Source organism: Ochotona curzoniae, unplaced genomic scaffold, assembly GCF_017591425.1.
Source record: "Ochotona curzoniae isolate NIBS_2020 unplaced genomic scaffold, NIBS_Ocur_1.0 patch106, whole genome shotgun sequence".
Classification (NCBI taxonomy): domain Eukaryota; kingdom Metazoa; phylum Chordata; class Mammalia; order Lagomorpha; family Ochotonidae; genus Ochotona; species Ochotona curzoniae.
This window is the reverse complement of record NW_024466647.1, coordinates 67,755-91,988: the sequence shown is the minus strand read 5'-3', so window position 1 is coordinate 91,988 and position 24,234 is coordinate 67,755. Positions and strand designations below refer to the sequence as shown.

Here is a 24,234-nt window from a genome sequence, read left to right as displayed (position 1 = left end):
TTGTCTATGCTGGATTGGCAATGGCAGGCAGTTTGGCAGCGCCCTTAATGCAGTAGACCTTGCAGTGGAAAGGAAAGCAGGGGCAGAGAGAGGGGAACCAGAGGTAGACAGCAATCCAGCTGAGTTTAATGACAGGGAGCTGGGCCAGACCCTACAGACTTGTGCCCATGTCCTTGGCCCATGTCCCTGGGAAGCCTGAGCAGCCCAGGGTAGCTGTGTCCCTCCGCAAGGCAGGCAGGCCTGGTCCCTCAGACTCTGTGCAAAACACTAAATGCTAATTTGGCATTGTGGGCCAGCTTTGAAAAGGGGAGGGGGGCGATCCTTTGCAGCCAGCCCAGGGGACAAGGAGAGAGGTGTGTTAGGCCCCTGGCCGTGAGAAGGGGAGAAAGAAAAGGACCCCCCCCCCCACCCAGTTTGGGGGACACAGGCACAGGGCAAGTTTCTGCAAAGTTCTCGGGTAGAGGGCAGACATCGAAGCAGTGGAGACTACAGATCCTCATCTCCAATGCCCTCGAAGGCGAAATTGCCGTGGACATCACCGGCACCGGCATCCGTGCTGGGACTGCCAATCCCCCGCAAGCTCACCGCACTCAGCTTACTCTGTAACAGAGGCAGGGTGGGGGGGGTCAGAGGGCTGGCACTCACGCACCCCCGGCAAGTGCCAGCCTCACCAGTGTTCTCACTACTCACTGAGAGTTTGACCACGGACTCCCGGCTGGCGTCGGGCGACTCCTGTGGGAACAGGAGGCAGATGCATCAGACTGCGGCCAGGACAGCGAGGTTGGAAGCAGGCATGCCAACCAGGGCTGCTACTTACCAGCAGTGGAGGGGATTTCACCGCTTGCTGACTATCTGAGCGTCTCAGGGTGCCCCCCACCCGTCGGCGGAGCATCTAGGGATACAGACAGATGCAGATGAGGGCAGGGCCTTGGCCTTAAGAAGCCCCACTGCTTCCCTACCCTCTCTGGGCTGCCACGCCTATCCCAGGTTTGCCTGGCCTACCTTTCGAATACTGCCGCCTGACTTCTTCACCATCAGCTCGTCTACCATGGACTGTAGGCAGATGCTCATCATGATGGCCTGAGGGCAACAGGAGAGTTCAGGCTGACCCCCAAGGCCTGGGCTCTCACACACGGAGGCCTAGAGGCCCTGGATGGGGGCACCTAAGGGGTTCCAGAAGAGGTCTGAGGGTCAGCTCACACCTGGGGGCTGGTGATGGTGACCCACTGCAGCCGATCCTTGCTCATGAGGTATTCAAAAGCCAGTTCCAGGCGCACCTCGCCTCGGCCCCGCCCAGGGCTGCTTGTGCCTCCACTGGGCAATGGCACCTGGAGGAGGAAGGAGAGTTACCTGGCTGGATTCGTCCCGACCCACTGTAGCTCAAGGTTTGGCTGGCCCCGCCCTCCAGAAGGCTACTCTTGCCAGTCACCCCAACTCACAGAGGAGGTGACCCGCCAGCAGCGCATGCGGGTGACCCGGAAGGAGCCTTCTCGGAGCTGTTGGCCAGGCAGGCGGAGCTGGAGGCTGAGCTCGCTGTTGCCTGCGCTCACCACCACGGGACAGTCCTTCTCTGGGAAGTCAGCCACACAGGCATCAAAGCGCAAGTAGCCATAATGTCGCAACGTCTGGGCCAGCCGCAGGAACTGGAAAATGGCCACCAAGTGAGCAGCTTAGGAGGGAGCAGGACAGTCAGGAGATGGCAACCCCCTTAGAGGGAGCCCGAGGCAGAGCGCACCTCCTTCTTGGAGACTTTCTCTTGCAGAGACTTAAGCTGCCGGTGCTGCTCCTTGGTGACCAGGATCCACCCACGCTCGATGTCCGACACGGTCTACAGCAGAACAGACCGAGGTTCCCAGTCAGCACGCTCAGAAAGTGTCCGGAGTTCTCTCTGGACAGCCTGACCTTAGCCCCCTACTTGCTTGCAATGGGTCCTTGACCTTATCTGCTCACAAAGTAGGGGAGAGCAGAAGTTGTGTCACAGCCCTAACAGTACTCTAGAATGTCCTCAACAGCCGGACAGATGTGAGTTTTCCTGGGACAGTGGAATCATCTTCAGGGGAAGGGTTCTGAGGCAGCACCACCAAGCTCACCTGAGCATAAAGCAGGTTCAGGCCAACCCGGTTCTCCATGACATCGTCATCATAGGCAGAGTCCCAGTAACTGTGAGGCCAAGGGGTGGAGAGGGGTAATGCACTAAGCTGGGGTAAGGCAAGAGGCAGGACTGGAAATGGGCTCCACAGGCAATGTGGAGCGCTAATGGATGCATGGTGGGAGGAGGCTCACGAGGCCCAGCGGAAACGGCCAGCACTACTCCCTTTTCTGTCTCAGTGTATGTCCCTTTAACCCAATCTGGCACACTCCCCCTCCTCCAGGTCCAGCCCTGACCTCTTCCTTAGCACAATCTTATACTCTTGACTCCGAAGACTGGTAACAGATACGTAAGGCAGCTCAAACTCTTGCAGCTTGCGCACAACTGTGAATTACAAGGGAGAAAAGGCAAATGTCCCAAGCCTCCGGAAGCAGTGCCCTGAGGCCACAAGGGACGGGGCAATGGCAGCAGGCTCAGGGCTGCTGGGAGCACAGGGCAGCAGTCCAGGACAGGGACACTCACAAGACATGGCTCCATCCTCTTTTTCTCGAACTAGGAAGAGACTAAAGTAGCCAATCAAGTCATCTGGAAGATCTAGCTTTGCAGCCACAGCCTGGGGACAGGAACAAGGGTTTCAGTCACCCTCAAAGTGGAGGCCTGGAGCAGGGGGGAAGGGTCGTACAAAACAAGCAGCTCACCTCCAGGACGTCCTCAGTCTGGTCAGAAGTTAGCACATTAACCACCACTTTCTGCCCATTGCTGAGCAGCACCTCCAAGGAGACCTCCTCCGTGGGCACCTGCTGGGTCTCCTGTGGAGTCGGGCAACGCAGCCTTGTTAGCACATGCATAGAGTCTGGGGGGACGCTTCCCCCAAGGCTCCATGTCTACACCCCTCTCCAGTCTTAGTTCTCAGCCACGTAAATCCAGACTGGGTTTCCCTTAACTCCCATCAGTCAAGAAGTGTCATTCCAAACAATAACAGCAACAACAAAAAGTTGCCAGAAAGTCTCCTCTTAGAGCCCTGTCATTGTCCTGTGAGGATCTTCCCTTGAATCAGGATCTCAGCCCAAGCCTTACCTGCTGAGCACGACGTAAGAAACTATTGAAGGTCTCACTGCTCCCAAGCAGTGGGTCTTGTCGAACTGTGGGGACGAGAGAATAATGTTCTTGTACCTCAAGAGGCACTCCTGCTCCCCCAGACTTCCTCTTTAGTAGGTGTCCCCCCTCCGGCCCCATTTCCTGGGCTGATGGTAGCCTGCCACATCCCCAGCTGGCCTCACCTCACTCACTGTTTGCATTAATTCTTCACCTGCCCCACCCTTGGCTGCCATCTAGTTGGGTCCAGTCTACAGAACCAGGGAAATAACAAGGATGTTAATCTAAAGCAGGTCGGACACAAATTAAGTTCTCCCCACCAATCTAAGTTGCTTTCCGTCTAGCTTTATGCAATTAATCTCTGAGATGTTAGTACCCAAATTGCTTTGCCAGAACAGACAGTTCCGCATGCTTGCAGTCTAGTCACTTTGCTCATTAAGTAACAGATCCAGTAAAGAGGTTTCCCAGATCTGGAAACGAACGGAGGACCTTCTCTAGGACCAGCAGTTTTTCAAGTCTTTCCCCATTAAGTCTTCAGGCTAAAAAGTTCCCTCCGACCACTCACCAGCTTGCATGTACTTCTCTAACTGCTCTCTCCTCTGTTCTACCTCAGCAGGTGTCAGAGAGAACAGCTTCTTTGGGGGGAATGCAGGAAGCACATTGGCCCCATACTCCTTCCGAAGCTATTTAGAGAAAGAGATAAACCCTTCGCATAAACATAGGCAATGAGAAGAAGTGATGGAGACTCAATTCCCTTCCCTCGGTGACTGCTCCCCTCTCTACCCTGGTGTCTGGGAAGCAGCACCCTTGGTGGAGGGAGCTTCTCAGGGGCTCAGGGACAGGGCAGCTATCTTATGCAGAGGGCAGAAGGCAGCCCCTCCATGCAACGTGGGGGGTTCCACTGGGCCAAGCACCCCTTGTTTTTCTAACGCTCCCCAGAAGCAAAGGGGCTTGATGATGGGAGATGTTAAGCACACACACGGTTAGTGAAGCACTAGCTAAGTCAGGGCTGCATATTGAGAGCCCTGAGCAAGGCCCTTTGCAGATCTGCGAACCCCATTCGTGGTGGCAGAACTTGGGTGGGCCCTCAGGAGATTAGGTCCTTGGCTCCAGACAGCAAGATTAATTATCATCTATGGATCCCAGACTCTACTGAGTTAAACACATGGAGCTCGCAATTGGCTGAGGAAGGCACAGAAACCCCAACATCAGATATGTTAGTGATCATTGGGAAGGAGCCAGGGGGCACACAGGGACATGGGTGGGTGGCTTGTGGAAGCGGGGGGTATAGAATTAGAAGCTGCAGCACAGACAGGAGGGGTGCATGGTGGCAGTCAGATGAGCAGACTCCGTGCAAGGGTCGAAGCTGAAAAGGGTGCTCAACAGGACAGAGAACCGGGAAGGAGGAAGTGAGCAGTGGGGGAGGAGGTGCTGGGGCTGACAGGGAGTTTCCCCGGAAGCGTCAGAGGGGTAGATAAAGCACTCCACCTTCCCCTGTGGCAGTGATTAAAGGCTACAGCGCAAGGGGAGCTGCAATGAAGGGGAGAGGGAGATATTGGTCCCCAAAGGTAGGAATGGGCAGATCGCTGTTCCAAGGCAGGCGTGCAAGTCCCACCTGCTCGTGCAGCCCCAGGAGCTGGCTGTAGCGCACCCGACAGTGCAGGACTCCATTCACGTGGATGTTATAGGCCTAAGGACACAAAAGCAGGCAAGGATAGTTTTAGGGTCAGCATCCAGGCTCACTCCTTGGCCGGAAGTGGCCTGACACTGCTCGGTCTGAGCAAAGCGCAGAGAACTCCGGCGCCTGTGTACCTCCAGGACCAGGTCCCGAGGCAGATGCACCAGTAGGGAGCGAACTAAGCCTCCTTACGCAGCCATCTCCCCTCCCAAGAGGCCAGGAATGCCGAGGCCTAGCCTGGGGAAAGGCCACCGGCCGAACAAAAGGCCTGCAGGTGCTACGACGACCTCTGTATCAATCTGAGTACTGACATCAGCTTCCAGCGAGGCCGTCGGGGGTCAGCGGCTCAGCGGCTCAGGAGCAAGCCCTGCGGTGGCGGCCAGGGTCCTTGCAAGCTGCCCGGAGAGGGCTCGGCCCGTTATCCCCGCCCCTGCCCGGCCGGGCTCCGGCCGCTCCTCACCACGTAGGCGGAGCCGCCGCTGTCCCCGCTGCGGGACTCGGTTTCAGGAATGGAAAAGTGCATGTTCCCAGCGGCAGGGCCCGGCCGGGTTCCGGGCTTTGACGGTCGCAGCGGCTCTGCACGTTCGTCTCCGATACTCAGCGAGAGCCCGCAGCTTCACTCGCCATTTTGGGCGCCTGAGGTCCAAAGTGGGAAGGCTGTTGGACGTCGACTCTCTGGGAGCCGTACCCCGGGCATGCCGGGAACTGTAGTCTTAAAAAGCAGGAGGATCCTTTAAGGACGGTTAGACCACAGGGAAGATGTCTCTCTCCGCAACCCGTATTCCGGGGCGGTGCCCAATGCACGTCGGGAATTGTAGTCCTCGTGGGGTTGCACGGTGTCTTCGTCGGCGTCTCGGCCTCCAGCCCAGGTGGCGCTGTAGTCTTGGTGACCGCGGAGCAAGTTCCTGGGACGGCCCAGTGACCCGGCGGGCGGAGCTTAGGTAGGAGTACGATGGCTGCTGTGGCTGTGGCTGTTCGCGAGGGTGAGTGAGGAGCCTGGAGCTCCGCCGGGCACGCGGGCCGACCAGCTCCGGAGGTGTCGCTGGGCCTAGAGCTCCTTGGGGCCTTCTCGTTCTCGTCCCGCCGGCACGCGGGACTCTGGTGTACTCGTGTCGGGCGCATTCCCGCACTGCGCACCGGCGGGGGCGAGAAGATGGGTGACCCCGCCTTCGTCCCTCCCTCGCCACCCCACGTCTTGGCTTTGATCCTGCCGCGCAGTGCGTCCCCACGCGGGTCCCTGGCTTGCCGGCGCCAGGCGCCGGAGCCGTGGTCATGCCCAGCCGGCAGCCGGCCGCCTCCGGCCCAAGCGCCGCCAGGCCCTCCCGCAGCCTCTCTGGCTCACTCTGCGCCCTGTTTTCTGATACAGACTCGGGATCCGGCATGAAAACGGAGCTCTCTGCTCGGCCCGGGGTAGGTGAGCCTTGTCCTGCCCCACCGCCTGTGCTGGGCTCGCTGGGGAGAGCTGTGCCCGGCTCATAGAGCCCCAACTCCACCCCGGTTCGGTCGTTCCGGACAGCTGCGGGAGCTGTCAGATCTGCCGCCCCCTGACGGCCGGCGTCTGCGGCTCGGGACTCCCTTGGGGGAATTAGGGAGGCTTGGGAACTTCGCCTTGTGGGAATTTTGTAAGCGTCCCTAGTGCTTCCACGTCTTTGTGTGTCCCAGGCCGGGGGGAAGGAGATGACCCAAGAAGAGAAGCTGCAGCTTCGGAAGGAAAAGAAACAGCAGAAAAAGAAACGGAAAGAAGAAAAGGGCACTGCAACAGAAGCTGCTCCTGCAGCATGTCCAGGTGCCGGGGTCTTTATGCCAAAGGGCTGGGGGTGTGGAGCCTGCTGGCAGGAGGTGTGGTGGGGGGTAAGGGAGAAGCCAAACCAGCTGGCACGGGGCGGGGGACGGGGGTGGGGGGCAGACATAAACAGGGAGAGAAGCTTTGGCCAGGGGACAGATAGCTCTGGCCTTAGCCACATCTCTTCCTTGTACCTTTAGTAGTCCCAGCCAGAGAGCCACCAGGACCTGGCACTGCTGGTGAGAAAGGCCCAGCTTGCCGGAGCAAGGCTGAGCTGCGCGCTGAGCGCCGGGCCAAGCAGGAGGCCGAGCGGGCCCTGAAGCAGGCAAGGAAGGGGGAGTCAGGAGGGCAGTCTGCCCAGGCCTCGCCCAGCGTGGCTGCGGAAGCTGCTTCAGGTAACTTGGGTGCAAAACCCACATGCCCCCGACTCCCAGGACTACTGGCAGTCAAATAGCTTTCTTCCCCCCTGAGGCCTCACCTCTGAAGGCAGAGGTCACAGTGTTGCCCTCTACCCCATTCTGCTCCTGTTTCTTCCTGTTCTCCCTGCACTCCCCCACTTGCTTTTTCCTCGATGATGCCCCTAATACCGGAAGAACAGATTTCCCATTTCCAAACCTACCTGGTTGTTACGTTGTAGGAGTAAAGCGACTCACTGAGCACATCCAGGTGGATGACCCTGTCCCTCTGAGAAGGCTTGCAAGAAAACCGGAGCGACAGCAGGTGCGCAGCAGGGAGCTCCCGGGGAGATGGGCCACATCCTGGGGAGATGGCTCACAGCAGGGAGATCCCAGGCAGATGGGCCGCAGCAGAGAGCTGAGGGGGAGAAATGGGCCGCAGCAGGGAGCTTGGGGGGGGGGGGGGGATGGGCCACAGCAGGGGTGGCAGGGGTGGACCCTGCAACCTAAGGCCAGCAAAGTTATGTGGGCTGCTGGAGCAACCACAGGGACAATTCAAAATCCCCTACCTCTATAGCAGATGAATTTTTTAAGTTGATCATTTTGGGAGGTCTGAATGAGTTTGGGGCCAAGTTGGGAGGACCCTGGAGAAGGATGGATATTGCGGTGAACAGAGTGGCATTGGTCACGTTGTTGGCAACCTCCTTCCTGATCTGTTCCCCTCTTCCGGCAAGGTTCCAATTCGAAAGGATTATGGCTCCAAAGTCAGTCTCTTCTCCCACCTGCCCCAGTACAGCAGACGTAACTCCCTGACCCAGTACATGAGGTAGGAGACCACAAAACCATCACCTCTGTTAAGTCTTGGGGGGTGTTGGTCTGGCAGTTGGAAGTCTAGGCACGGGGGCGTGTGTGCTGGTGAAGGACGGCCCTCTCACCGGGGCAGGTGGGCAGTGCGTGCTCAAGCCCCCTTGCAAAGCCTGTGACACCGCCATCCCATCAGCATCCCATCCTCTGTGATCCACCCAGCCATGGTGCGGCTCGGCCTGCGCTACTCCCAGGGCCTCATCGGCGGCTCCAACGCCCGCTGCATCGCCCTGCTCCGGGCCCTACAGCAGGTAGGCCTGTCCTTCTCTCCCATCTCCCCTGCACCCACACACGCCCTCCCTCGCCCGGGGTGGTCTCTGGGGCCCCCTCAGGACTGTCCTCCTCTGTGAGGCTGGGCCCCAGCTGGGTCAGGGGGCTGTCTGCTCATGAACCTGTGTGCCATCCAGGTGATCGAGGATTACATGACACCGCCCAGTGAGGAGCTCTGCAGGGACCTGGTGGCGAAGCTTAAGCCTTACATCAGGTGAGGACAGGCCATGCCAGGACACACCCACCTCACTCACCTGGCCTTCTCCTCTATTTTCATTTTCCTGTTCTTTGAAGCAGTGTTTCACAGTGTGTAAGTCTGTTACACTACAGTGTCTTGTAAGGTTCCCAAGGCTACTTTAGAAAGTCTGTGGAAAGTGAAATTGGCCATAAGCTTCTTTTGGCATTACAGCCTTTCGAACACACATGGTGCATGTGAGAGAAGTTCAGAAAGGACATGGGACCTGAAAGGCATGGGTTCCACACGTTTGCCACTAAAGTAAGTCTAGCTTTACATTGTATCTTTTTTTTGTAGCTTCCTGACTCAGTGCCGCCCCCTGTCGGCCAGCATGTACAACGCCATCAAGTTCCTCAACAAGGAGATCACCGGTGTGAGCAGCACCAAGCGGGAAGAGGAGGTGATGAGTGGGAAGGGTGCAGTGAGCAGACATGCCAAGGACACACCCTGGCTGCTCTGGGCTTCAGGTTGAGGGTGTGCCTGGGTGCTTTGACTCCTGTTCTTCTGTGTCCTTTGAGCTCACCTTGAGTGCCCAGCAGGACAGTCCAGAGAGAAAAGGTGTCCACCTCTTGGTCCCTGAGTGTCGTGCGCCCTCCATTTAGGCCAAGGCAGAACTCCGGGCAGCGATTGATCGGTATGTGCAAGAGAAGATTGTGCTGGCCGCACAGGCAATCGTGCGCTTAGCCTCCAAGAAGATCAGCAATGGAGATGTGATCCTGGTGTATGGATGGTACGGTGCAGACTTGGCGAGAGAGCTGGGGAGGTGGGGTCCCACCCTGCCCTTGGCAGTGAGCTGGCATCTGGGAGGGATCTTCACAGAGGGTTCCTCCTCTCGCTGCAGCTCCTCCCTGGTATCGCGGATCCTTCAGGAGGCCTGGAGTGAGGGCCGGCAGTTTCGGGTGGTGGTGGTGGACAGCCGGCCCCGGCTGGAGGGAAGGCACATGCTGCGCTTTCTGGTCCGTGCCGGAGTCCCCGCCTCGTACCTGCTCATTTCTGCAGCTTCTTACGTCCTCCCAGAGGTGAGGGCAGAGGGAAGGACTCTGAAATTAGAGAGAAAAAGACTCTGGGATTACAGGCAGTCCTACCTCCCTAGGGTTACGGTTACTTAGAAGTGTCAGGATGATGTAGCCAGGTGTATGTTTGGCAGAAGTACCTGCAACTTGCTGTGTCGCACCGTGTCACTCTCAACAAGAAGATTATATTAAGCTAGTAGTCACCAGCAGAGAATGGGACAAAAGTCACTCAAATTCTGTGGGAGGTTGCTGGGCCCACGGCCGGCGGTTCTCCGAAGAGAGCCTTCTTTCTGCTCTCCAGGGCTTCACTGTGCACTGATGGCTTGTTTGTCTTCTGCTTCCTCACTCCAAATCGAACAGGTTTCTAAGGTGCTATTGGGAGCTCACGCACTCCTGGCCAACGGGTCCGTGATGTCACGGGTGGGGACAGCCCAGCTGGCCCTGGTGGCTCGAGCCCATAACGTGCCAGTGCTGGTCTGTTGTGAAACCTACAAGTTCTGTGAACGTGTGCAGACTGATGCCTTTGTCTCCAACGAGCTAGGTAAGGGTTGGGCTGAGGGGGACAGAAAAAAGCTTCCAGGACACTGAGAACATTAGAGGGAGAGAGAGGGTTACACCGCTGCTAATTCTAGAAGGACATGATGGGTGCACCTCCCGTTCCAGATGACCCTGATGACCTGCAGTGTGAGCGGGGCGATCATGTGGCCCTGGCTGACTGGCAGAGCCAACCATCCCTACGGTTGTTGAATCTCGTCTATGACGTCACTCCACCTGAGCTCGTGGATCTGGTGATCACGGAGCTGGGCATGATCCCTTGCAGTTCAGTTCCTGTCGTCCTGCGAGTCAAGAGCAGTGACCAGTGATGGGGAAATGACCTCAATAAATGACATACACCCTCAGCCTTGGCAGCTCTCTGGCCCCTCTATCTTACCGTCTACGCCACATAAGGAAGGCATGCACATTGCCTAACCTCTCTCTCATTTTAAAAGATTGATTGATTTCAAAGGCAGGGTGGCAGAGAGCAGGAAATCTTCCATCTGCTGGCTGACTTGCCAGATGCCCATAACGGTGGGGCTGGGGCTGACCAAAGCCAAGAACCGTGAGCTCCATCCAGGTCTCCCACATGGTGAGGGGCAGGGACCCGAACACTTGGCCCATCATTTACCATCTTATACGTGCATTACAGAGGTGAATGGAAAACAGGGTAGGCAGGACGCCACCAGGCACTCTAGTATCGGATGTGGGCATCCCAAGCAATGGCTTAATGTGCCATACTGTCGCTGTCCTGCAGCGATGGACTTGGTGCACGGAGCCAATAATAACACGCATGGACTACTGACTGATGATCAATAGCCAAAGTTTATTAGTGGCAACAGACTTTATACACTGAGGGTCGTATAGGATTAGGGTGGAGGTATTTAGCTCATCAACAAACCCATCAACTGTTTCTATGCTTTTGTTTGGAAGTCCTTTTGTCTTGTATATTCCACCAAGTGTTCTCATACACATACTTTCCACTCAACTGTTCTTATACAAATGATATCCCATCAGGTATACAAAAGGTAGCCATTCGGTTGTTCTCATGCAAAGGATATCCAATCAGTCACACAAAAGGCACCCATTCAGTTGTTTATCATACAAATATTGTCCAAGTGTAATCCTGTGCTTGCTGACCCTCTAGGGTCACAATGTCCTCCTACACCATACTATGACACCCATTCCTTCCTAGCCTCTCCTGTCCCCAGCCACTTAACCTCAGACCTCTGTGGAGACTCCAGGCAGGTGCTGCAGGCTGAGGGAGGGTCAGTGTGGTGACCAGAAGCTATCCAAAGCAGCAGTCACTTTACTGAGCATCTCACATGCCAGACATTTGGGAGGAAATCAACTCTGACATAAAGGAGACCTTGTAGACGAGAGAACAGGCAAAGAGAGGCAAAGTCACCCAGGGGAGCACTTAACGCTGAGGTTAAGATTAGTGCCCACATTAGCTCAGGCAGCAGGTCACCCAGGTGCTTTGTTTTTAAGTTTTATTTTATTTTTATTTGAAAGTCAGATATACAGAGAGGAAGAGCTTCTGTCCACTGATTCACTCCCCAAGCAGCCGCAACAGCAGGAGCTGAGCCAATCCAAAGCCAGGAGCCCAGAGCCTCTTCTGGATCTCTCACGTGGGTGCAGGGTTCCAAGACTTTGGGCCGTCCTCTACTGCTTTCCCAGGTCACAAACAGAGAGCTGATGGGAAATGGGGCTGCTGGGACTAGAACCAGCACATGGAAGGCGATGGCTAGCTGCTAGGCCACCACACTGGGCCCAATAATAGGCACTTTTTATACAGATTCGGTACCCTGGGTATCCGTTCTGCATGCCTGTCAGGAGCACTTAACGTAGCAAGATGGACAAATGGGGTATTAAGGTTGAGGTAAGCTGTATTTATTGGAAGTAACCAAGGTTGACAACACTGGGTCTAGCCGACTGCTGAAAACTTCGCTGGTGAAGGTCTTGACGATAATTAGTTTAATATTAGGGAAAGGATGGAAGGCAGATAAGCAGGAGAGATGGCTCCAGCACAAAGAGGGTGCCTTGAAAGTGAGTGGCCATGGCCCAGCGCGGTAGATTAGCAGCTAAAGTCCTTGTCTTGAACATGCTGGGATTCTATATGGGCACCAGTTCTAATCCTGTTGCCCCGCTTCCCATCCAGCTCGTTGCTTATGGCCTGGGTAAACAGTCAAGAATAGCCCAAAGCTTTGGGATCCTGCATCCGCATGAGAGACCTGGAAGAGGCTCTGGGCTCCTGGCTTTGGATCGGCCATTGCAGCCGCTTAGTGAATCAATGGACGGAAGATCTTCTCTGTCTCTCCTCCTCTCTATATCTGACTGTCCAAATTAAAAAAAAAAAAAAGAGTGGGCCTAGCGTGATAGCATAGCAGCTAAAGTGCTCTCCTTCAATGCGCCAGGATCCTATATGGGCGCCGGTTTTAATCCTGGCTGCTCCACTTCCCATCCAGCTGCCTGCTTGTGGCCTGGGAAAGCAGTCAAGGAATGTCCAAAGCCTTGGGACCCTGTACCCACGTGGGAGACATGGAAAAATCTCCTGGTTTCAAATTGGCTCAACTCCATCCATTGCAGCTGCTTGGGGAATGAACCATCAGATGGAAGATTTTCTTCCCTGTCTCTCCTCGTCTCTGTATATCTGCCTTTCCAATAAAAAATAAATCTTAAAAAAAAAAAAAAAAAGAGTGAGTGGCCAGTTTCCAAGTGGCAAGTGTGAGGTTTAATGTTTAGACAAAGCTGCAAAGGTAGACTGAGTTCACCACTGGTTAGCTAAAACTCAAAGTTGAGGTGCCAGTGCTAACCTAGCAGGTTAAGCCACTGTGATGCCAGCATCCTATACTGGGCGCTGGTTTATGTCACAGCTGTTCCATTTCCATTCCAGCTTTGTGCTGATGGTCTGGGAAAGCAGCAACCAACGGCCCAAGTCCTGGGGCTCTTGCACCCACATGACAGACCTGGATAAAGCTCCAGTCTTGGCTTCAGACCCAGCTGTGGTCATTACAACTGTCTTGGGAGTTAACCATGGGTAGAAGATCTCGCTCTCTGTAAACCCACCTTTCAAATAAAATACATCTGATATAAATGGAAATTAAAGGGGGCCCAGCGCTTTAGTGCAGCATTCCATAGGGGTGCCAGCTCACGTCCCAGGTTCTTTGCTTATGAACCAGCCTGAGAAAGCAGGGGAGGACGCCCTAGGGCCTCGGAAGCCTGCATGCATGGGGGAGACCTGGAAGCAGCAGCTCCTGGCTCCCAGATTTGGTTCTACTCAGCTCTGGCCAGTGTGGCCATGTAGAGAGTGAACCAGCAGCTGGAAAACCTCTGTAAAAATCTGCCTATTAAATAAAAAGTCATTTTTTAAAACTTTGAGAAATATGACCTAGCATGGTAGCCTAGTGGCTAAAGTCCTCGCCTTGAACACGCTGGGATCCCATATGGGCTCCAGTTCTAATCCCAAAAGCCCTGCTTATGGCCTGGGAAAGTGGTTGAGTACGGGCCAAAACCTTGGGACTCTGCACCCACATGGGAGACCCGGAAGAGGCTCCTGACTTCTGGCTTTGGATCAGCTCAGTTCAGCCACTGAGGTCACTTGGGGAGTGAATCAGTGGAGGGAAGATATTCCTTTTTGTCTCTCCTTTCTATATATCTGAAGTTCCAAGAAAAAACATTAAAAAAAAAAAAACCAGAAAAAAAAATCTTTGAGAAATAGAGTTCCTGGTTCACGTCTCAGGGACCTGTAACAGTGGAGGCACCCCTAGCTGAAGCTGGGACCCCAGTCACTGGGCCATCACCTGCAGCCTGCTGGGGTCAGTGTCAGCAGGAAGCCAGAACTGGGAGCTCACCCAGAGAACCCAAGCACGCCAGTGTGAGGTGGAGCTGTTTTAACTGCCATGCCAAGCACTTCCAAGAGTTGTTTGAAGATCTTTTTTTTTGAAAGGCAGATCAGATTGATGAAGAAAGGAGAGGCCACAATGGCAGGTGCTGAGCCGAAGCTGGAGCCTCTTCCAGATCTCTCACGCGGCTGCAGGATCCCAAGGCTGTGGGCCGTCCTCTACTGCTTTCCCAGTGGAGCAGCCAGGACACAAGTCAGAGCCCATATAGGATCCTGGCGCTTTCGAGGGGAGGACTTAGCCACTGAGCCAGCTGCCCCCAAGGGTATCAGGCTGAAGCTTCCGAAGCAGCACAAAGGAAACTGCAGTCCTCATCACAGACACAACAATTACCACGATGCACCACACAGGATTTTCCTTTTTTAAAAAGATTATTTGAAAGAGTTACAGCAAGATGGAGAGATCTTCCACGCACTGGTTCACTCTTTACATGGCTGTTACAGTAAGAGCTGAAGCTAAACCAAGTCACAGCCAGAAGCTCCATGACTTCCTCCAAGGGAGGCAGGGCCCAAACATCTGGGCCATCTCTGGCTGTTTTCCCTAGCCCCTTAGCAGGCAGCTGGATCTCTAGTGGAGAAGCCAAGACAAGAAATGGCACACACGTGGGAAGGCAGTGTCGCAGGTGGCAGCTTTCCCTGCTAAGCCATAGCACTAGCCCCTCTTTTCCCCTTGTTGATGTTACATGTCAGCAAATCCCAGACACCACATAATTTTACTCTTACCAACTTAACTGTGTCTCTTAAAAAAATATGGATGTTGACCATAATATCACATTTTCTTATCTAAAAAAATGGCTTTGTACACTTGGTTTGTTTGAATCAGGATGCAAATTCACGTATTACATCTGGTGGTTAGGCCTACAAAAGCAGGCTGCTCCTCCCTCTTCTCTCATGACACTGTCTTGGAGAAAATGCGGCAGCATGTTCCACCTTCTGGATGGCACTGCTTTCCTGTGCTGTCAGTGAACTCATTCCTCTAAGCCCTGTGTTTGCACTCTTTAGGGCAAGGATACTTAATAAGTGGTTCCATATGCTTCATATTGCCTAACAAGAGATGGCCAATGGCTGACTGGTTATTTCATTTATGGTAATGAATGTATCTTAGCATTTTAAAGCTTCTCCCAGACTTTTTTTTTGAAGATTTTATTTTTATTGGAAAGACACCGACAATCCAGGGAAAAAGGAAGGTCTCTTCAATAAATGCTGTTGGGACAACTGGTTAATAGCCTGCAGAAATAAGAAGCAAGACCCACACCTTTCACCATACACAAAGATCAAATCTAAATGGATAAAAGATCTAAACCTACATCCAGAAACCATCAAACTTTTGGAAGAAAAAGTTGGAAACACTCTGCAAGATATAGGTGTAGGCTCTGACTTCCTAGAAAAATCATCAAAAGCAAAGGCAATCAAGACCAAAATAAACAAATGGGACTACATCAAACTAAGAAGCTTCTGCACAGCAAAAGAAACAATCAACAAAGTAAAAAAGCAACCCACAGAATGGGAGAAAATCTTTGCACACTACACAGGAGACAAGGGGTTAATCTCCAGAATATATAAAGAACTCCAGAATAACTAAAACAAAACAAGCGAACCATTCAAGAAATTGGCATGGGAAATGGGCAGATACTTTACAAACAAACAAATCCATACCCAGTGCTGTGGCCTAGCGGCTGAAGTTCTCACTTTGAACATGCCCGCGATACCATATGGGTGCTGGTTCTAATCCTGGCAGCCCCGCTTCCCATCCAGCTCTCTGCTTGTGGCCTGGGAAAGCAGTCGAGGACAGCCCAAAGTCTTGGGACCCTGCACCCACATGGGAGATCCAGAAGAGGCTCTGGGCTCCTGGCTTTGGATCGGCTCAGCTCTGGCTGTCGCGGCCACTTGGGGATTGAATCAGTGGATGGAGGATCTTCCTCTCTGTCTCTCCTCCTTTCTGTATATCTAACTTTCCAATAAACAATAAAACAAACAAACAAAAAAAGCCAGGAGCTTCTTCCGTGTCTCCCACACAGATGTAAGGTCCCAAGGCTTTGGACCATCCTCTGCTGCTTTCCCAGGCCACAAGCAGGCAGATGGAAGGGAAGTGGAACAACCAGGATATGAACTGGCACCCATATGAGATCCTGGTGCATGCAATGTGAGGATTTTAGCTACTAGGCTACCTCGCTGGGCCCTCATCAGTTCTGAAACAGTTCTCATTGGAAAGACAAAATGGATCCTTAACACTTTGCTTCTACTTATAAGTTTCCAGGAATTTCCGTCAGTTACTTCCAGTGGTGTACAGTGAGTTAGTTGTTGACAGGTCTTCCATGTGGGTGGCAGGGACTGAACTGGAGCTGTCCCCTGTGGCCTCCCAGCGTGTGGCATAGGAAGCTGGAACTGAGAACAGAGTCATGACTCAGGTGCACTGGACCTGCTCAGTGGGTTAAGCTACCACCTGTAACATCAGCATCCCATACTGGAGTGTCAGTTCAAGTCCCAGGTGCTCTACATCCAATCCAGCCACCTGCTTATGGCAGAGGAGGACAGAAAATGGTCTCTGCCACCCTCATGGGCATCTCTGGCGGAGTTCCAGGCTCCTGGCTTCAGGCCAGCCTGGCTATTTCGGCCATTTTTGGAGTTAACCCGCAGACGGGAGAGAAAAAATCTATTTCTCTGTCGGAGGATGGCTCAAGCCCTGGGGTCCTGCACTCACATGGGAAACCTGGAAGACTCCTGGCTCCTACCTTCAGATCAGCTCAATTCCAGGCACTGCGACCATTTGGAAAGTGAAGTAGTGGGTGGAAAATCCTCTCTCTCTCCCCTCTGTAAATCTATCTTTCAAATAATAAAAAATTTTTTAGAAACAATATAAATTTAAAAATTATTCTGAACAATGGACTTCTACATTTATTTTTTAAGGTTTATTTATTTTATTGGAAAGGCAGATGTACAGAGAGGAAGAGAGACAGAGAGGAAGATCTTCCACCCGATGATTCATTCTCCAATTGACCACAATGCCTGGTGCAGTGCCAATCCGAAGCCAGGAGCCAGGAATTTCCTCCAGGTCTCCAATGCGGGTGCAGGGTCCCAAGGCTTTGGGCTGTCCTTGACTGCTTTCCCAGGCTACAAGCAGGGAGCTGGATGGGAAGTGGAGCTGCCGAGATTAGAACTGGTGCCCATATGGGATCCTGAAGTGTTCAAGGTGAGGACCTTAACCATTACGCTATTGTGCTGGGCCCAACTTCTACATTTAAAAAAAAAAAAATTAAGGAGTTCTACCTGGGGGCCTGGCATGGTTGCCGAGTGGCTAAAGTTCTCAGCTTGAATGCACTGAATCCCATGTGGGCACTAGTTTATATCTTGGCTGCTCCATTTCCCTTCCAGCTCCCTACCTATGGCCTGGGAAAGCAGTAAGTAGATGACCCAAAGCCTTGGGACCTTGCACCTGTGTGGGAGACCCAGAAGTTTCTGGTTCCTGGCTTTGGATCAGCTCAGCCCAGCAGTTGTGGCCATGTGCAGATTTGACCCAGTAGATGGAAGATCTTTGTGTCTCCTTTGCTTTGTAAATTGCCTTTCCAATAAAGAAATAAATAAATCTTAAAAGACAAAAATATTTTTATTTGGAAGGCACAATTATAGAGCAAAGGAGAGACACAGAGAATATCTTCCATCTATTGGTTCATTCCCCAAATGGTTTTAATGGCCAGAGCTGAGCTGATTCAAAGCAGGGAGCCAGGAGCTTCTTCCCAGCTCCCACATGGGCGCAGGGTCCCATGGATTTGGACCATTTTCTGCTGACTTCCCCCGGCCATTAACAGAGATCTGGATCAGAAGCGGAGCAACCAGGATGTAAACTGGCATCCATTCATTCTGTTGGTGCTACAGAGTGAAGGATTAGCCTATTGAGCCATGGCACTGGCCTCTCGACTTTATGTCATATCAGATTAAGCAAAGAATCAATATGATCAGTTTATGCTTTAGAAAGCACTTGTGGAGGGCCCAGCATGATGGCTCAGTGCTAAACCATTGTCTTGCTTGTACAAGCATCCAATATAGGCACTAGTCCTGGCTTCTCCACTTCCCTGCCTGTGGTCTGCGGAAGCAGTAGGAGATAGCCTTGGGAGCCTGCACCGACTTGGGAGACCTAGAAGAGGGTCCTGACTCCTGGCTTCTAACTGGCTCAGCTCTGGCGGTTGCGGCCACTTAGGGAGTGAACCAGCAAATGGAAGAACTTTCTGTCTCTCCTTCTCTCTGTAAATCTTTCCAATAAAAAAATAAATAAATCCTAATAATTAAAGGCCTCTGCAGGAATTCAAGCCAAAGATAACCTAATGGGGGAGGGAAGTAGGCAGCAATAATAAAGAGATTTATTCATACTGATCCATTACATAATTTAACAAGAGGGAAGAAGTTGGAAGTCCCGTGGGAATAGTACAACCGAAGTTTGTCTTCTGTACTGGATCCCAGCTATTTCCTCTTACACTCCGTAAACAGCTGTGCAACCCAGGCAGTCTGACGTGTGAGTTTATTTGGGAAGGAGAGGACTGGGCTACTCTCCCCTTGCTGTCTCTGTTTACCCGTCGGGTACTCATTCCTCGGTACCTGGACACAGGAAGGTGCGGAAACTGGTGACATTTTCCCTGCCCACTGCAGGCAGCCTCTCACGGATGGCCCAGGGTTTTTCCTACTTTGTCTACTCTCTTTTCTTCTTCCCAAGCCCTTTGCACGGTTCTTCCCGTCCCCACGTCCACCCGACTTCATCTGTGGCAGAGATCAGAGTCGTTCCCTGGCGGCTGGCAGCCGACAGGTCTGTCTCCCAGCCAGCTCGGACGGCGCCAGGGCTGCGCCCACAGACTGCCGGGCGGCCTGGTGCTGACCGTCTCAAGCCACGCACTCGGCCAGGAAAGCAGCAGGACCGCACACCGGCGCTTCTGCCGCGCAAGCGTCCACCTCCCTGGCGGGGGACTTCAACTCCCAGAAGGCCCCGCGCGGCGGCCGACGCGCCCACGACTCCCGGCAGGCCTCACGTGTTTACCTTGTGCACGGGGCCGGGGGCGGGAGAGGAAGGCAATGAAGAGCAGCTGCGGGGTTTCGTCATAAAAGCGCGACCGGGCAGGCGGCGCCATCTTCGAACTTGGACTTCCGGAAGGACTTTGGCAAGGGTGAGTGTTACCGCAGCGGGGTGTGCGGGGTGCCCCCCACGGTTCCTCGTCCCCTTCTTTCGCCGTAGCACTAAAGATCTTGGGAACCGGCTTCTGGCCCCGCTCTCCCCGCCCTGCGCACTCTGCACCCTGGCGGCTCCCGTAGGAAACCATCACGCCCCCACCTCCCTCACCCAGGCCGCCGTGTGCAACCCCCCCACCCCCAGCTTTTCTCTGCAAGCCGCAGCGCTCGCCCTTTTCCCCCCGCTTCGCAGCGTCCGTTATGGGGGCTGCGCTACTGTCTCTCGCTCCTGACCCACCCACAGGGATCCCGAGTCTGAGGAAAAGCCCGGGGTTCGCCTCTGCAAAGCTGACCCCCTGACCAAGGCTGGGGAAGGGCGGACCGTGGCCTGCACCACTGGGGACGGGCCAGTCTCCTCTTTCTGCTGTGTCCCAACGTCTCCTCCCCGAGCCGCCGCTAACCCCGGGGGTTGTGCCCCGCGCGCTGCAACCCCATTGGCGCAGCCAAGGGCCAGTTGTGTTTCCGGTCTCGTCCTTTGATGCCCGCGGCAGGTTGGCTGGCTGCTGGGGAAGCTGAGGGGGCGACCGGAGCACCCCCAGAGGTAGCTTGCTTTGTTGGAGGGCACACTTCTTGGTCCCAGCAGTCTATTGTTACCACACGTTTCAGTCGGTCCTGTTCCGTTGTTATTTTTTGCCGTGCTTGGTAGATTTTCCAAGTTGAAAGGCATTCGTCTTTGATACGGCATCGTGGTTAAGAGAAAGTTACCACTTGGCGTGGATGTTTGGCGGTCGTGGTTCAGATGTTGCTTGGGATACCCAAATGCCTAGGTTTAACTTAATCTTTGTGCTAGTGCGCGCCAGGGCGGCAGCAGATGTTAGTTCAAGTACTTGGATCCCTCCTGTCTACGTAGGAAACCCAAGTTCAATTCAGGGGCCCAGCTGTTCAGAATATAGTTGAATTTTCTTTGTCTCTCTTCCTCTCCCTCACTTTCCACGTTTCCTCACTATTTCAAATAAAAATAAATAATAAAAACAATTAATCAAATGAAAATGCTCATTTTTGCACCATTAAACTCATCTTGCGCTGGGGCTGTTTAGCCTGACGGTTTAAGACAACCACGTCCCATAGCCTCATTAATCCTTGCCTCCCGTTCACACGCCCAGCTTGCTCCTCCTCCCCCCCACCCCCATCCTGCTGCTGCAGACCATGGAAAGCAGCGAAGATAGTGGAAGTCGGTTTGTCCCTGCGCCACAGGGAGCCGTGGGTTGAGCTCCCAGCTGCTGTTGGGTCCTGACCATTCATTGCAGACATGTTGGGGGGAACCAGTTCATGTTCCATCTTTCGTCTTCTCAAATAAGTGAATAAACTTTAAAAAGTCATTTTGGATGCCACCAGTTAATTGGCAGATTAATTATTATTTATTTATTTTTTTTGGCTGAGGAGGTCAGGCTGGTAGGCTGGAGCATCAGGGAAACCAAACAGGTTAGGCTACAAATGTAAGGTTTTTTGTTTGTTTGTTTGTTTTGTTTTTGTGATTTGTAAATGCAGGTATGAATTCATTAAACATCCCTTCCTGGGCTGTACACCCAGTTTTGTCAGCTTGTACATGGAAATGAACCAGCTTGCCTCCCGACCTGCCTCCCCTGGCCTCCCAGGAGGTGTGTGTCCTTGGAGAGATGCAGCCAGGATTTAGTCAGTACATGCTCAGGCATGATCGCTGACCTGGCAGCTAACAGGTTCTGCATACAGTTGTGGACCAGATGGGTCAGGTTCTTGTCTTGTGAAACTGCCAAGGAATAATGGCGCAGCAGTGAATACTCCCTATCTCCTACTCATGAAAACTCCCTGGGAACTAAGGTGCTTCCTCTAATTTCCAAAAATAGAAAATATATTATAGAAAATAAGAGACTTTATCAGTGGAACAGAAAATGTCTTGAAAGAGAATTTTTAGAAACTAAAGAGGCAGAGAGCTTTGATCCACTGGCTCCCCTGCACGTGAGCCAGGGACTCAGTCCAGGTCTCCCCCACGGGTGGCAGGAACCCCAGCCTCTTGACCCATCGCTGCTGCTTCCCAGGATCCTGGATGTAGGATACAGTCGCTTGAACAGCAAGGGTAAAGGCCCAGGCAAATTCCTTTTTGTAAGATAAGTCGGGGCCCAGCGTGATAGCTCAGTGACTAAAGTCCTCTCCTTGTACTTGCTGGGATCCCATATGGGCATCAGTTTGTGTCCTAGCTGCTCCACTTCCCTTCCAACTCCCTGCTTTGTGGCCTGGGAACGTGCTAGAGGATGAACTAAAGTCTTAGGATCCTACACCCACATGGGAGACCTAGAAGAAGCTTCTGGCTCCTGGCTGTGGATCAGCTCAGCTCTGGCTGTTGCAGCCACTTGGGGAGTGAACCAGCGAATGGAAGATTTTTCTGTCTCCCCTCTGTAAATCTGACTTTCTAATAAAAATAAATAAGTTGCTGCTGTTATGAAGATTGAGAAATTTTACTCAAAATTTAAAAGCCTAAGTTTAGTAAGTGTTCTAAGCACTGTTAAAAGAGAAGTAGATATAAAAAAAGTTTGCACTAAAAGTAGCAACTCCTAAGCTCAGTAAGGGAAGAAAGAATCCCTGTGGAAATATAGGGGAATTATGTGTGCAGGTAATTCGAAAAAGGTGTAGGTGTCCAAATATAAAAAGTTTCTAACGTTAATTATGAGGATAATGCAGTTTAATATAAGGAAACATCATATATATCAGATTGACGAAAATAAGCATTATTAAAGGTGGTAAAATGAGTATTGATAACATGGTTGGTGGGTGTATAAGCAGGTTTTTCTTCTGATACATTTTTGGGGAGTACCTAATAGATTTTGAGCCTAATGGTTGGGATGGCATATGGGACACCTGCGTCCCATGTCAAAGTGCTTGGGTTCAAATCCTGGCCCCACTTATGATTCTAGCTTCATGCTAAAGCAGCACATGGTTGATAGCAGGTGGTGGGCCGAGTGACTGGGCCCCTGTGAACCAGTGAGAGGCTTAGGTTGATCTCCCCGTTGTGGTCTGCTTCGCCCTCCCACTGAGTGCGCTGGAGAGTGAACCAGTGTGTGGGAGCTCTTTACCTCCCTCTCAGATAAAATTAATTCATTAACTCAGCAAAGTAGAATCTTTTGAAATATGTACATCCTGCAACTGGCACAATAATTCCATTATCAGATGATTATTCTAGAAAGATGATTTCTCACTAGTAAAGAAATCTATAGTAGGATGCTCATTGCAGCATTTTTGCGATAGTATTGTAACCATTATAGGGGAATACCTAAATAAGCTGCTTTTATGGAACATTCTACAGCAGTTAAGAAGAATGAGATTAGGGTATATTGATACAGAAAAGTCTTCAGGGCACACAGAATTCTCCTAAATGATACCTGTCTAGTTAATGACCTGTTAACACACACTTCTTATTTCCTCTAGATAGCACACGATGTCCTTGGTCCTGAAGCTTGAGTCTTTCTCCTATGGACCAGTTCACTCTGCTCCCGTCAGCTATATTCTGAGCTTGCCGAGTTGTATTTGTTACCATAGATATGTATATATGTTTGTGTGTGTTAGTGTATATATGTATATATATGTATATATATGTATATATGTACACACACACCCCCCCCTATATATAGTCTGCTGTACATACTGGCAAGCATGGGAACCAGAGCAGGGGCAGGCCTGGTGGGGTTATTTTGGGTCACTCTGACTAGGCTGCAGCTCCCACTGGTTTATGTGAGGGCCAAGTGTGTGCTGGGCAGAATCAGGCTGGACAGCAACACTCATTGGTTCTAGTGGAAGACAGGGCTGAAAAGAGAACTGACCCAGCAATTGCAACCACTGGTGATTGGGACAACAGACTGTGCCGGGTCCTGTACTGGCAGTACACACAAGAATCTGGTCTGGGAGCTCAGCGCCATGGCCTAGAAGCTAAAGTCCTTGCCTTGAACCCACCAGGATCCCATATGGGCGCCGGTTCTAATCCCGGCAGCTCCACTTCCCTTCCAGCTCCCTGATTATGGCCTAGGAAAGCAGTCAAGGATGGCCCAAAGCCTTGGGACCCTGCACCCTTGTGGGAGACCCGGAAGAGCTCCTGGCTTCAGATCCTCTCAGCACTGGCTGTTGTGCTCACTTGGGGAGTGAATCAGTGGACGGAAGATCTTTCTGTCTCTCCTCCTGTATATATATATATATATCTGACTTTCCAATAAAAATAAATCTTAAAAAAAAAAAAACTATAAGCCAAGTTAAAAAAAAAAAAGAGAGAGAATCTGGTCTGAGATCACATCAGACAAAGTCCCCAGTCGAACTGCCGGTCTCAGAATCCTATCCATGAAGAGAAGTGCAGGTTCCATGGTCTGCCATGGAGTGCTTGTGTCAGAGCTGAGCCTCCTCAGAGGCTCAGACGGAGCAGTGGACAACATAACCAGGTGCACATGGAGGATATGGCAGTCTATTGGAACCTGCAGAGGATACCTGGCACCACAACAGAGGACAGAACAAATCAATCAACTACCCCAGCCATATGTTGGCAGTGAAAAACTGGGCAAATGGAGACTCTTAAGGTGGACTATGTCAGTCAGTGGATTCTGCAGTGACTTCATCGTACTTGGAATGGCGAGATTGGCAGCAACTTGTAACTGTTGAACTATCAAAATCACTTGAGCAAGACCCTCAGAACATGCCCCACATTGGGGACCAGGATAGGTGGGAAGTTGGGTGAGGTTTTTCCCTTTATCTCCCTTTTTACTCCAGATCACAGAAAAACAAAATGTGGAAATAATAGTCTCTTAAAAAAAAAGATTATAAAATTTTTGTTGGAAAGGAGAGAAAGAGAGGAAGATCTGATGATTCACTTGCCAAGTGGCTGCAACAGCCAGAATGCGGGTGCAGGGTCCCAAGGCTTTGGGCAGTCCTTGACTGCTTTCCCAGGCCACAAGCAGGGAGCTAGACAGGAAGTGGAGCTGCTTGAATAAGAACTGGCACCCATATGGGATCCTGGTACATTCAAGACGAGGATTTTAGCTGCTATGCCACTGTGCCAGGCTCACCATTATTCATATGAATACTTTTTTAGGATTTATTTATTTTCATTGGAAATGCAAATTTACAAAGAGAAGGAGTGACCAAGAGATATTCCCTGTGCTGGTTTACTGCCCAAGTAACCACAACAGCTGGAGCTGAGCTGATCCAAATCCA

General features: G+C 52.2%; 2 protein-coding genes across 12 annotated transcripts; one reads left to right on the top strand and one right to left on the bottom strand.

The window, feature by feature from the left end:
• Window positions 1-104: 104 nt before the first annotated feature.
• Window positions 105-5,571, bottom strand: LOC121166271 (sorting nexin-17). Of its 4 annotated transcripts, none has more exons than XM_040995385.1 (15): window positions 5,487-5,571; window positions 4,800-4,874; window positions 3,750-3,867; window positions 3,167-3,231; window positions 2,788-2,898; window positions 2,612-2,702; window positions 2,386-2,473; window positions 2,091-2,160; window positions 1,736-1,828; window positions 1,440-1,643; window positions 1,203-1,328; window positions 1,003-1,080; window positions 818-892; window positions 691-732; window positions 105-600 (listed from the first exon to the last, which is right to left on the bottom strand). In XM_040995385.1, the coding sequence occupies exons 1-15, from the start codon at window positions 5,487-5,489 to the stop codon at window positions 487-489; spliced, it is 1,353 nt and encodes a 450-aa protein (XP_040851319.1). In that variant the 5' UTR covers window positions 5,490-5,571; the 3' UTR covers window positions 105-486. The 4 variants fall into 4 exon arrangements, with proteins under 4 accessions (XP_040851319.1, XP_040851317.1, XP_040851318.1 ...); XM_040995383.1 differs by having other exon boundaries at window positions 5,323-5,541; XM_040995384.1 differs by having other exon boundaries at window positions 4,836-4,874; window positions 5,323-5,502.
• Window positions 5,572-5,629: 58 nt separating this feature from the next.
• Window positions 5,630-10,321, top strand: LOC121166269 (translation initiation factor eIF-2B subunit delta). Of its 8 annotated transcripts, none has more exons than XM_040995380.1 (13): window positions 5,630-5,845; window positions 6,229-6,272; window positions 6,525-6,642; window positions 6,849-7,040; window positions 7,283-7,365; window positions 7,775-7,866; window positions 8,041-8,155; window positions 8,312-8,388; window positions 8,707-8,809; window positions 9,012-9,139; window positions 9,251-9,428; window positions 9,783-9,963; window positions 10,086-10,321. In XM_040995380.1, exons 1-13 carry the CDS (start codon window positions 5,815-5,817, stop codon window positions 10,283-10,285), a joined length of 1,542 nt encoding a protein of 513 aa, XP_040851314.1. In that variant the 5' UTR covers window positions 5,630-5,814; the 3' UTR covers window positions 10,286-10,321. The 8 variants fall into 8 exon arrangements, with proteins under 8 accessions (XP_040851314.1, XP_040851313.1, XP_040851312.1 ...); XM_040995379.1 differs by having other exon boundaries at window positions 6,525-6,648; XM_040995378.1 differs by having other exon boundaries at window positions 6,525-6,648; window positions 6,846-7,040.
• Window positions 10,322-24,234: the final 13,913 nt, after the last annotated feature.